At 32.9% G+C, this 13,993-nt stretch overlaps 1 protein-coding gene across 2 annotated transcripts in view; it reads right to left on the bottom strand.

Annotated features, from left to right (window-relative positions):
• Nucleotides 1-13,993, bottom strand: part of COL11A1 (collagen type XI alpha 1 chain) — a 218,841-nt gene that overhangs the window by 53,585 nt on the left and 151,263 nt on the right. For both annotated transcript variants that reach the window (XM_032155224.2, XM_032155225.2), the window contains 3 exons: nt 10,353-10,460; nt 4,381-4,488; nt 3,090-3,143 (listed from right to left, as the gene is read on the bottom strand). In XM_032155224.2, the coding sequence (XP_032011115.1) occupies nt 3,090-3,143; nt 4,381-4,488; nt 10,353-10,460 (270 nt within the window). The remainder of the gene's footprint in view (nt 1-3,089; nt 3,144-4,380; nt 4,489-10,352; nt 10,461-13,993) is intronic.

The raw sequence follows: 13,993 nt of genomic DNA, 5'->3' as shown, positions 1-13,993 counted from the left end.
TCCTTTAACTATATAGACTTTTGCACTAATGATGTAAAATCCGTGGTGAATAAAGTTGCTGGTAACTTAGCGCTAATCATGTCGGTAGCTACCATTTGTAATAGCATTAATTGTATTTTACTACGATATACTTTCAGTCAACACAAAAATGGCTATTCCATCTAAGAATGTCATGGATGTAATTGTATTGATGAGGCTTTGAAAGTTATTAATATTATTAAATATTGATCTTGAATATGTGTCTTTTCATATTCATTTGACAAATTGAAGACATACATAAAGTATGCTTGCCTCATACTGAAGTACAGTGCTTGTCTCAAGAAAAAAAAAAACCCCACAAACACTTGGATTATAGTTTGAAATGCCAGCTGAACTTTTACATGGAACACTAACTTTTACATGGAACACTATTTTTACTTGAAAGAGCAGCCGACAGAAAAACTATGATTATTTATAATCACAGTTATAAATAATAATCGTGATTATAATCAGTTATAAATAATAACTGTGATTATAAATAATAAGCATGATTTTGGCAGATGTTATTCAATATAAAGGAAGTCTTGGATTTCAAAGAAAACAACTGACAGTATTTACTGTCAATAACGTTTAAACTTTAAAGCAAAAATTAGAATTTTGGAAATCTCTTATCTAAGTCATTGTAGGCTTTATATCTTCCCAATCTGAAAGTATTTTCCTATGATATTAATATTGCATAAAGAATTGTGTCAATACTTTGAGGACCTTACCCAGGAAATCAGTAATTTCCAAATTTTCAATGAAGGATATTACAAAATTATGTATGAAACATAGTTATCAACGTGCAAGATAGAGCAGTGGAATATAATGTAATAGCACAAAAAGCTCACTGTTTTTGTTTCAAATTCTGTTGTGCAAATGACCCTGAAGAAAAACTACCACTTATAAAAATTCTATGTACAATCAAAGAATATTCGAAATTATCTGAAAATGCACCTCCCTTTTATAACTACATAATTTATGTGAGCCTAGATTTTCTTCATGCGTTCAACCAAAAAACATGTCACCACAGGCTGAACTAGATATGAGAATATAGCTTCTTCTATTAAGCTAGACAAAACAAATGTAACAATGCTACTCTTGGGACTATACATTTTTATTTGCAAAAATATAGCTAGTTTTTATTAAAAGTGCTTTGGGCTTATTATTCTTAATTATAAATAAATCAATACATAAATATTTTAAATATATCAGTTTTCATTCATATGATAGTAACCCACATAGACAAAAGCTTTTTGGGCTCCTCAAAAACCTTTCAGAATATGCAAGGGTCCTGAGGCAAAAATATTTGAGATTTGCTGGCCCAAATAATGGCCATGCAGTCATTTTAGCATTGCTTTTAAGGAGTAAATAAAACTTTTTTTAAGATGTGGCTTCTGTCGCATGTATAAGGTAGTCTAATTAAGTCAATAGTATTTATTTATAATTAAGAAATCTAAATGGAATCTAAAGTAATTTACTGCTATCGTTTGGATATGGTTTGTCTCCACTAAAGCTCATGTTGAAATTTAATTCCCAGTGTTGGGGGTGGGGCCTAAATGGAGGTGTTTGGGTTCTTAAGGTGGATCCATCAGGAATAGCTGCATAGCGATTGAGTTCTTGCTCTGGGGAGATTGAGTTGGTGCTTGAAGGAAAAGAGGGTTGTTTTAAAGTCAGCACTCCTGTGGGGTTTGGTTCCTCTTTGTTCAGGCGCACTTCCCCTTTGAACTTCTCTGCCATGTTTTGACACAGTACAAAAGCCCTCACCATAAGCCAAGCAGATGCCAGCCCTAGGCTTCTTTGTACAACCTGCTGAACTGTAAGCCAAATAACCCTATTTTCCTTATAAATTATCCAGCCTTGGGTATTCCTTTATAGCAACACAAAACAGACTAAGGCAGACACCAAAATACGTTTTGTAAATTTATAGTCAATACTAACTGCATCAAACATATGCAGCTGGTTTTCTGTACACAAATTCTTGACATAATTTTACAGCATGGATCCAGAGTATCAGTGCTATCACCTATTTGTTGATGTTTTGTTATACTGCATATAAAAATGAACTATGCATTAAATACTACAAATTATTACTGCAAGCTTTTTCTCTTTTCATTCTAGAGTTTTCTTTTTAGTTAGAAAAATCCATCTCATAGGACTTTGGTAACTCTTCAGTTTGGGATTCAATCAATTCCAATAAAAATCTTCTTTCAGTTACGTGTTAACGTAGGTAGTAATTCCAACCCTAAAAGCATCAGACTGATGGATCACAAAATAGAATGAGACTGGTCTGTTAGAATCAAATTGCTGGGGATAATGTATAAACTTCTATACTAGGTGAAAAAAAACTCGAAGGACATATCTCTGTACTCCCCCCATTTATGTTTCTATTGGAGAGCAAATGTATGAACACTTAAAGGGGAAAAAAAAGTGAAAATAAAGAACCTAGAAAATAATGTCCACAGATATTCTTTAGAGAGTATAAATTAGTAAGGAAGTGCTGAAGCATGTGACAGTATCATCATATAATATATTTCATTTAAGAAGTAGGAACATGTTTAAATACATAATTTAAAGAGAATATATACTGGTAATGACAAAAGAAAAACATCATAAAGACAAGAGTGAACACACCATTTGAATGAGCAACGAAAATTATTTTGAAGTTTTATGATTTAAAGGAAAAAATTTTAAATAAGTATTTATAACATGGGAATGAGTGACCAATTTGTATACATGTAGAACATAGTAATACTATTAATTTTCGTTAATATATGTATATATAATTTTTCATAATCATACAAAAAAGACTATTTCATTATGTTACTCTTTCATTTGCTATAGCAGAGTTACAAATAATGGCCTACAATCATCATACTTTACTTAATCACAGAAATAGAAAACTTCACAAATATATAAAATTATAGAATTATATAACGGCAGAGGTAATGTAGTATCGGTATTATAAGTATTGGCTAGGAAAGTTAGTAGTACTATATAAAAATATCAATGGTAAATAGTAAAAGGTGTTAAATAAATAACGTTCTCTCAATAAGAAGCAGGAAACTCACATTTTCTCCTTTGTCACCCTTGCTGCCTTTTTGTCCCGGTTCACCAATTTCGCCCTGAAATTGAAAGATTTGACTTAGAGTTTATCTTTAACATGCTATTGCATTGTCTTAATTATCATCAAACAGTTAAATTTTACCTTTAATATAATTACATGCTAGTGTGTAATGTCACTGTTTAAAATGGAAAATCTTGGGTCCCCACTGCTTCTAGCTTTTTAGTATTGACTAATATATTAACAGACAAATCAGTTTAACTTCAAAGTATACTACAACTGAATTTATAATTAAAAAATCAATTTTGTCTCAAATATTACCTGTATAAACTGATAATGGAAGTACACTGATTTATAAAATCTATAATTACACATTAATCAAAAATTACTTTACCAGTCGGGTTCTGGGTCTCACACCTGTAATCCCAGGTTTGGGAGGTTTACGTGAAAGGTTGGGCCCAGGAGTTTAAGACCAGCCTGGGAAGCAGAGTGAGACCCTGTCCTACAAATAAATGTTTTAAAAAAGTTAGCTGCACATGGTGAGGCATGCTTGTAGTCTCAGCTACTTGGGAAGCTGAGGTGGTAGGATCGCTTGAGTCCAGGAGTTTGAGGCTGTAGTGAGCCCTGTTGCACCACTGCACTCCAGCCTGGGCGACAAAGCAAGACTCCATCTCTCAAAAAAGTAAAAAATAAAAATAAAAACAAAATAACAGCAAAAACACTTTTCTGCTAATTTTCCAAATGTTAAAATGATGCACATTATCAGAGTGCTGGTTTACAAATTTTTAAATAATATTTTAAAATAATATAATAATATATTCAATTGAAACATTTAACACACAGCCATACATTTGGAATTAGGAGCTTAGAGTCTGTGCTCACATGTTGGCAAATGATAACAGGATTATCCAGTAAATATGTAGCTCATTCTTAAGTCTTATTGTGCAATATCTAAGACATGAGGGCTAACCATATACATGTAATTAATTTTTTTATTTTATATTAATTTCAGAAGGATATTCTTAAAAATAAATAAATTTTGGCATCTACTAGTTTTTCTCACTACCACTGTTCTTTTAATTGATTTTTCCGTTTATATATCACATACTATTTTATGGAACAGATACTAATTCTGAACCTCTTAAATAAAACTTTTGAGCATATGAAAATGTGTGTGAAACTTTGAAAAAGGTAACCTTCCAGCTGGCGCCTAATCATAAAGATTAGAATTATCTAGAATTCTTGACAAAAATTAAGCTTTTTCACAGGATCTACTAACATGAATAATGAATACCAACCTTGTCTCCGTCTTCCCCAGGGGAGCCGGCAGGACCAGCTGGCCCTGGGAGACCAACAGGACCTTGAACTCCATCTCTCCCTGCAGGCCCTTGGGGACCTTTTTCTCCCTGTATTGAATATCCAAAGATCATTAGTTTTACAGTTTTGAAGTGCAGCTACAGGAGTAATAATCTAGCTTCTATATTTGACAAGGATATTGTTTAATGTTTTTAGAAAAACATTTTAAAGAATAAATGATACATGCTCCCTACCTTCATTTGTGAATAAGAATACTATTCTTTTAAAACCACTTATAAATCTTAGGCTATGATACACAAAAATAATTAGGACCCAACTTAGAATTTTTCTTTCAAACATGCAATTATTATATATTGACAAATCAGATTCCTTACGTTTGCAAAACTTTGTTGAGCCTCTATTCTCCTTCCTTAGTGCCACTGACATAGCTGTGTAATGGGTATTAGGCTTTAGAAATAAAAAAATGCAGTTGCTCATACGTCCAACTTTGCCATATGCTTTATATGTTTCATATGTAACTTTCTTATTTTTAAGTGTTTGTTTTGGTTCTCCTGGTTTTTGAAAATGGCATTATTTTCATGTTTAAATTTACCTATATTGTGTATTTTTTTAAAAAGTGCCTTGATAAGGAACTCAACTTCTGTTTCCAATAAAACATCTTTTCGTAGTTTAAAATAAATTATTTTCTAAAAGCCAAAATTTCATCAGTTTTGCACAAGACAATATTTTTGATTGCATTCAGAGGTCCTTTCTATCCTTCTGTTATACAAGCTGGGAATCTACAAGTGACTAGGTTTTGCCTTTTCATTACCCCACTTTCCCTCACTTCCCTTAACATCTCCTGCTCCTTTAAAATGACTTAGTTTTATACATTTTATCTCCTAATTATCTCTTGAATATATTCACTTTATCTCCACCACTGACACCTTATTCTATAATACTGGTATCCTTGTTCTGAGCTACGGAAGAAAACCTCCTGCCGTTTTCCACATGTATTCTTACTTCCTTCCAATGTATTCATCACACTGCATCCAGAAAGCCAATCAGATCATGTTACCTACATTCGTAGGTCAATTTACTTGTTTACTTTTCCTCAGATAAAGACTTCACAGCTTAGTGCAGCCTACTATAATCTAGCTCCTGCTACCTGCCCAAACACATCTAGCCTCCCCTAACCCTTGCTCTCTGCATTCCAACCCTTCTAGGCATTTTTCTCAACCCCTTAAATCTGATGCCATGTCCCTTCCTGTGACATTGCCTGAGCACATTTTGTTCCTGTGGCCTGGAATGCCCCTATGGGAACTCTTTGCATAGTTAATTCCTTCTCATCTTTTACATCTCACCATCAATGCCTTGTCCAAGGAAAGGCCCCAATTCTAGCAGATCTCTCTACTATAATCTGACATACACTATTACATTCCATTCATATGAATAACCTGAGTTTGTCATTATATATGTATTTAGTGATTCTTTGCATAGTATCATATTGCCCTATCAGATAATAAACTATGTGAGGGTAGGAACTATGTCTGATTTTGCATTCTATTATATATCTCTGGCCTGTGGACCAGAGTAGTCACTTAAGGAACTGTTGCTACATTACTTAATTAATGACAACAAAAGTAACAATATCTATAAGGCAAAATTAAATTGTTAACTAATTTATTACTTGCCTGGGTTTCATATGTTCTTGTTTTTTAAAAGGGTGCCATAATTATTATAAGAGGGATGCCCCAATGTCACTCTGGAGACCTTTTATCTTCTTCAAATAAATATGATATTTCAAATCTATCAATACTCATAGGATGTGCTGTGCTATTCACAGTAAACTTCACTATATTAAATACAATAGTTGATTCAGATAGTTCCTCTTAATTTGAATTTCCTTGCTAGCCTTAAACTCTAAAAATCAATCCTTTTGTATAAGGTTTCCTGTAAATAAGGCAGATATATTCTCTTCTGCCTTCATTATAGTACACAGAATCTCTACCAGGAATCACTTGCCATTCGTTTCTTCTGACCCTGGTCTGTGTGGTGTTGGGAGAAATTCAACAGATCTATAGCATTCGAAATTTATATTAGCCATTTATAATTCCTCCAGATGACATAACTCTTCCTCCATTATGTATCTCTTGGCCCACAATGTACACAACTACTGGAAACATTCATCTCTCCTTGTAGCCGGTCTTTATTTCACCACTTCTAACATTCCATTTACATTAATAACTGAATCTTCCCTTAAAAAATGATAGAATTAGCTAAACATCCCCATGTCTTTTGTTTGATTTGGCATGGTCTTATATTTAACCTGTACTCACACCCACAACTTTTATTACAATTCACAAAATCCATCACTCCTTCCTCAAAAGCTCATTTATGTACTAATTCTCAGTGTATTATTTCATCCTTTTATATGGCACTCTGGTTCACACACTGATGGTAATGATAATACTACCACTAATAGTAATGATTATTCTGAACACTTCTCACAACTTATCACAATTCTGAAAAATGATTTAGAACCATAATTTTATCTAGTCCTCACAAAATACTGTGATTATCTTCTTTTCAGAGATGGCCATCTTCTTTTCAGAGTTGAGAAAACAGAGGTTTTGATGTTAAATAACTTAACCAAAATCATGAACTAAATAAATGATAGGGCTAGCTCCCAACCCACTTCTAGTTGTCTTCAAGCAGGCAACTCTCATTTCCTTAACTCCTTAACTTTTCCACTGACTATTTTCTTATTATTGATAAAGTAGATAAATACATGCACCACACAATATAGGGAGGCAACGCATTCAACTTTAGTACTTCCACCTACTGCTCATTTTTCCATGTGTTCCATGCCTTGCTTCAGGGGATTTACACGTCCTTACACCACTCCTCTATAGTCCATTTTTTTTCTTTTTGAATCAATTTAGAATTAATCTAAAGCTATAAATACCCAGCAGGTAAAATCCCAGTCTCTTAATTTCTTTGTCTTTCGGATTTCAGTATTCTTGATCTTTTACAACATCCCACAAAAAGGAACTCGTTTATCTCTTGTTCTCTTTGATGGCATGCCTCTGGACACACACACACACACACACACACACACACACACACACACACACACACATACAAAAAAAAAAACCCAAAAACCTCATGGACTGTTTTTCTGTCTTATTAGATGCTTTCAAACCTTACACCAATTATAATTCTCCATTAAGACTGAGTCCAGACTTCTGTTCTCCCTCAACACTACATCACATGGTAATCCAAAAATATGCTTTTAAGCATCACTCTTATTTTAAATGACTCCCAGACTTACAATTCTGGCACTGATTATTTTCTCTGCAATTATACACACACACTTGCTAGAAATTGTAAATAAGTATTTGGAGAATATTTTTGCTAAAATTTCAAACTGCTATTGCCTAATTCAGTTATAGTTAGTGCATTGACTGCTGTGTTTTAGATCTAGCTTTTCCCCCCAATTTCTACAACCGTCCCCAAATAGATGCATAGTTTAAATCTCTTCTTATCTGTAATCTTTGCATCCAGTAACTAATAGTTTTCATTAGAATCAGTTTCCCTATCAAAATTTTCTATCAATGCAATTAAGTTGGAGAAGGTTTTAGCCCCTTTCTTCTCACCTGCTTTCTAGACCCACCTCCTGGAGTTCCTAATCTAACTGATTAATATAGGGATGCTAATTAGGACATTTCTCCATTCTAGGAAGCAGAGTTGATGGGTAGGTAGACCAAGGGCTTGTATTCCACAGGCCACATCTTGTCTTTTTTTTAATGCAAGTGTAAACCTGCTGATAATTGCATAACATTTTTATAACACAAGCTGCTCAGCAGAGGTAAGATCTAAAATTTATATTTGGAAAGAGGAAGAAGAAATAAAGGCTAGATATAACATTTTGCCCAACATTTTCATCAGTTTTTACTAAACCTCTGAATGGATATCTATAACTCCTTTCACTGAACACTCTCACTACCCACTTTATATTACTGTCCCTAAGCAGACAGCTCCTTCAAAAGTATAATGCTAACAATACAGTGCCTACCCCTTAGTTATTCTAAATAGCTAATTTTGGCTAATAGAAAATGGAATGAACATGCTGGAGTTGTTGTCCTTGGCTGGGATAACTGAAAGACGATGGGGAAGCAAGGCATTCCCTTTTCTCTTCTCTAGTTACGATATCACTAATTACCAACAAAACTCAGGCCTGAATCCTGGCTCTTACAAAGGCTAATGTCAATAATTTTTCATCTGTCTCACCTAATTAATTTCTTATCAGTTTCATTGTTTTTCCATATTCTGATCTTTATTTCAATAACTTACTTATTCTTCATAAAGCTAAGGTTTTTATCCACTTTAAAATCTACCATTCAGTATATTATCTTCACAGAAATATTGACTTATCTAATTAGTATATTCTCAATTTGTATAAAAAGCAATTTATGTCTATTTTCTCTGTATGCATTATTTAGTGTATTGTGCAAAATATGTGTTCCCTATATTTTTAAATTAATTTGTATTAAAGGAACTGAATCTATTTTCTATCTTTTCCTAGTACATAGTACACTATAAAATATATTTTCTCAGCACATTAAAAGTGCTTTTTCTGTCACTTAAAAGTTCTATCCACAGGTGGCATGGCCCATTCCAACATTCTATCTCTTTCTGAAAGGTAATGGATTACTGGAAACATCTTTTTTTTATTTGCTACAGTTTGAATGTGTCACCAAAAAAACATTTTTTGGAAACTTAATTCCCAATGCAACAATGTGGGGGAGTAGGGCCTAATGAAAGCTGATTAGGCCATGAGGGCAAAATGAAATTAATTAATGCCGTTATTGCATTAGTGGGTTCATTAAAACAAACGGAATTTGTTTTCTTTTTACTCTCTCTCTCTCTCTAGCCCTCTCTTTGTCCATCTACCACGGGATGATGTGCCAAGAAGTTCTTTACCGGATGTGGCCCCACTATCTTGGACCTTCCATCCACCAGAACCATGAGCCAATATATTTTTGTTCATTATAAATTACCCAGTCTGTGGTATTCTGTTATAACTGCACAAAATGGTCTCAAACAGAAACATTGGAATAATATCACAGAATAATCAGAGAAAATGCATAGGCAATGAAAGCAAATCAGCTTGATAAAACTGAAGTCTTAGTGATAGAGGGGTATTTTTGAATATAAGCTTAAGCTTAGTTTTATATATCAACACTTACCAGTACATAAAAATATTCAACTTATATTTTTGTGTATCAGAGCCAATACTTTTAATCTACATTTACTGAAACAGTTTGCGTTTTAATCTTGTAGGAAGAGAGAATCATTTTAAAAAAAATACAATCATATCAAAAGCAGGAAAAAAAATAGAGAAGAAGTCTTAACAAAGAAACCTAAATCTAACGAGTGGAATAGAGTCCATAGCCATGTAAATATAAAATGTGAAAGTCCAATAAATATTAGATGAAATAATTGGTGAGATGTTCCCCATCTCACTCACTGGCGATCAGAGCTCAAATTACATGAGAAGGGCAGCTACTTTCTATGAGTCTTATTTCCAGACTATGGAAATGCTTGAAATTGAATTTGTATTACAAGAGGTGTAAAAAGTTCACCCTTTTCTAATGTAAAGCAGCAAGGTATAGCTTCAATCAAAAACTCACAACTTTTTTAAAAAAAAAAGCAAAATGAGAAGCCTTTTACATTAATAATATCCAACTCTCTCACAGGTATTACGGTTTCATAAAGTGTGGGAAAATGTCATCTCATTTAATTGAATTTGAAATTTTCTCTATTATACATATACAAGCCAGGGTATTTATATGCCAGACACATAGGCAGAGAGAATACAGTGGTGTATGAAAAGCTAATATTGTTGAATAAAAAGTAATAATGTGTACAGGGCAGCAGCATCATATATTTTCTCCTAGACATTACTTACAGGAGCACCTTTCTCTCCAGCTGGACCAGGAGGACCCTGAGGTCCCGGGCGCCCTGGTAAACCAATTGGGCCAGCTGTACCTGCTGACCCACGTTCTCCTGGTGAGCCCTAGTACACAAGAAAAGAAGTATTTTGTTATTAAAGAAAGTAATACTGGCTTAAGAATCACTTATTTAACAATAGCTTCTTACAGTCTAGTAAATTATGTTAAAGTAACATTTAGAGTTTAGATAATTTTAAGATCCCAAAGAGAAACAGTTGTATCCACTATTTGAGAGACTAATTTCCAGCCCCAATATTATGCACAGATGTTGATGTTAGAAAATATTGATGAGAAGAAAAAATACTTCAAAATTAGATGTATTTAATATTTATTTAATGATATCTGTTTCCATTTAAGTGTTCATAATTGTGCACAATACTTTATAAAAAATATACCTAATGACCTCCTACACAAATTTCTTCCTGTATTGGCAGAATACAATCCCTAGACTAGTGTTTCTTGAAGTTATTTCTAGGCTTTTTTTTCAAATGTGCTGAACCAAGATTTCAAAATAAAAAAAATGAGTTTAGAAATTCTTTGCATTAGGATACACACAAAATTTTTTACAAAATAACATTTGATAATCACTATCCTAAAATTTGGATGTTTTCCCATAGGATAAATCATTAAATTCAACTTAGAGTTCTCTAGGACCACTGGGCCTTATGAACACTGATGAGATCATTTGAATCTGATTAGGTTTTTAAATTTTTTTTAACTGAGTTTCAAAAAAGATGTAATGCTTTTAACTAGTTTGCTTTTTTAAAAAACCTCATGTGTATAGATTTTTGAAAATAATCACATGGATACTGCCTTTATAGTAATTATCTGTACCAACAATTTAAGAAAACATTATTAAAACAAGAATAAAAGAAATGCAAACATATATACTAAGTATTGTAAAGCTCAAGTATAATCTATTTCTACTTCCAACTTTAGTTAATAAAAGATAAAAAATGTCTCTGGATTCTCAGAGGGGTGATTAAATTACAATTTATCTTTTTATTTTATGTTTAAACTAAATGTAAAATATTAGAAAATATAATTGTTAGTATTTTTTCTTAATAATTAACATACTTAGATAATATCATCATTTCAAAACTCAGAGAGAAAATTATTTATAAAAGCTGGAAAAGATATTACTTTATGTTTTCTTCTATTATACTTACCATATATTAGAAATCATTTTATTATACAAATTTGCATTATTGACTTTGTTCTAATTTGTATTTTTATTAACCAAGAAACTAATCACATGTGATAAAAATGGTAATTATACCAACAACGTATATTAACATAATGCTTTACAATTTACAAATCAGTTTAACTTTCATCTTATTTTATTCTCACAACAATTCCAGGTAGTTTATAGAGCTGTTGTAGCATCTGTTTTAAAAATGAAGAATCTCCGGCTCAAAGAAGTTAACCGTCCTTCCTGTAATCATATAACTAGTTAAAAGAACCCTGAGCTTGGACTCTACTCTGATTTCTTGACAAAGCCACCCACTGGTTCTTTCTAATGAGGACATCAATGTTTGTAATTATTGGGTATCTTAAACTTAGGTGATAGAAATAATTTGGAGAGACATTGCCAAAAATATAGTTAGGGAAATTGTGAAATTTGAGCTTGATATAAAAAAAGTGGCATTTTTGAGCTGTAAGTAAGGAAATATTCAAAAACTAATCTAGGGAATATTCTCATATTGCATAATAAATGAGTTGTATGTAAACTCTATTTTTACCAATGAAGTATTCCAAATACTAAAGAGGAGGCTATAGTTATAAGAGAAAATTGCAGTTATTACTTTTTAGATAATAAACATACACTATTTTGTCAACGTGTTTTTTTAATTTAATAATATTAAAATATTTTATGAATAAAATAGTCAACCACAAGTTGTATTACTGTTAGCCAGGTAACAGACTCCTGTTGAATGATTCTAGGAGTCAATGCAGTAGAAAAAATAATAGAACCCTCCTACTGTTGCACATTCAAAATGAGCAACCCCAAGAGTAAAAAGAACACAAATATTTGCCTCTAATTCTTTGAGAGGAAGGTCAAGAAGGAAGAAAAAGGTATAGGAGGTGGATAAGAAGCGCAAGAAGAACAAGGTCTATGAATTGAGAGGAATGCAAAGGTGTCCCTTGAATTACTAAAAAGAGAGGAAAAAAAGAGTCAGTAATAAAACTGCTCCTTTTTTGGTAACAGAAACACATCAACAGAAGACAATATATGATGCAACTAGGGTTATTCTATTCAAGTTAAAATTAATACCCCTAAAGATAAATCTTCATTAATGTGAAAAACTGATTTATTGAGGATCAATGTACATATAAGGTGACCATATTACAATTTGGTTTAGTATTTCACTTCTAACGCTCACAAAATGATTGCTACCCATTAGTTTTATCAAATCTAGAATAAGCATTCAATTTAACTCCTGCAGTATTTTATTTGTAATTGGCTATACAAAAAGAGGTGCGATTTTAATTTGTCAGGCCATAAAATTTTTCTCTCTTTAATCCTGTTTAAACCCTAACTGTTCAAAGAATACCCTAAGAAGATATCACACTGGGCTGTGGTGAAGTTGATGGGCACTAGACTAGAATGAAAAAAGGGGAGAATCAACAAAAGTTTGAAGTCCATTTTAAGAGAATTAACTGACTTCCAATTATTATACCTACTAATTAACAATTATTGTGCTAAGTGCTTTGCATATACAATATAATTTTATTGCTGTATGACTTGTATATTTTTAAGTTAAAAACCATAGACTCAAGGTCTGTGTGCCCTAATTCACTACCAAGTTTTTTCCTACAATACTTAGCAGTTTATAAATGGTGAAAACAAGATTTCCTTGACTCATTGTACTCATAAAACTCATGGGTACAATGAATTGTGCTAAATTTTAATAAATGGAAGAAATATAGCCATTTAAGAGCCACTTCTACCAGAACAAGCTCATATTGGTTGAACATTCTGTAAAACAAACAAAGAAAAAACTTAAAGGAATTGATGAAAATGCTTATCTCCTTTATCCAAATAGTCATTCTCCATCATTCATTTAGTTCATTTGACCTTTGCTACACAATTCATTAGAATCTCTGCTCTTGGCCGGGCACTGTGTCTCATGCCTGTAATCTCAGCACGTTGGGAGGCCAAGGTGGGCAGATTGCTTGAGGTCAGGAGATCAAGACCTGGACAACATGGTGAAACCCCCTCTCTAATAAAAATACAAAAATTATCCGGGTATAGTGGCATGCACCTGTAGTCAGCTACGCAGGACGGGAGGGTCACCTGAGCCCAGGGAGGTCAAGGTTGCAGTGAGCTGTGATCCTACTGCTGCACTCCAGCCTAGGTGACAGCGCAGGACTCTATCTCAAAAGAAAAAAAAATCTCTGCTCTTTATCATATTGTTTATAAGTTCATTTGAAATTTTCAACAACAAAGAACTGTTTTCAGTTTTGGTAATTTTTCAACACATTTCACTGGAGACACCATGGTACTTTTTCATCAGGCTTCACTCCTTATTTCAGAGTTCACCTATGTTGAACTCTGAAATAGTGGGGGTTAATGCATCTTTTTGAGAATATATTT

This window comes from Hylobates moloch, unplaced genomic scaffold (genome assembly GCF_009828535.3).
Source record: "Hylobates moloch isolate HMO894 unplaced genomic scaffold, HMol_V3 SCAFFOLD_5, whole genome shotgun sequence".
Classification (NCBI taxonomy): Eukaryota; Metazoa; Chordata; class Mammalia; order Primates; family Hylobatidae; genus Hylobates; species Hylobates moloch.
The sequence above is the reverse complement of the archived record's forward strand: the minus strand, read 5'-3'. Positions and strand labels throughout refer to the sequence as shown.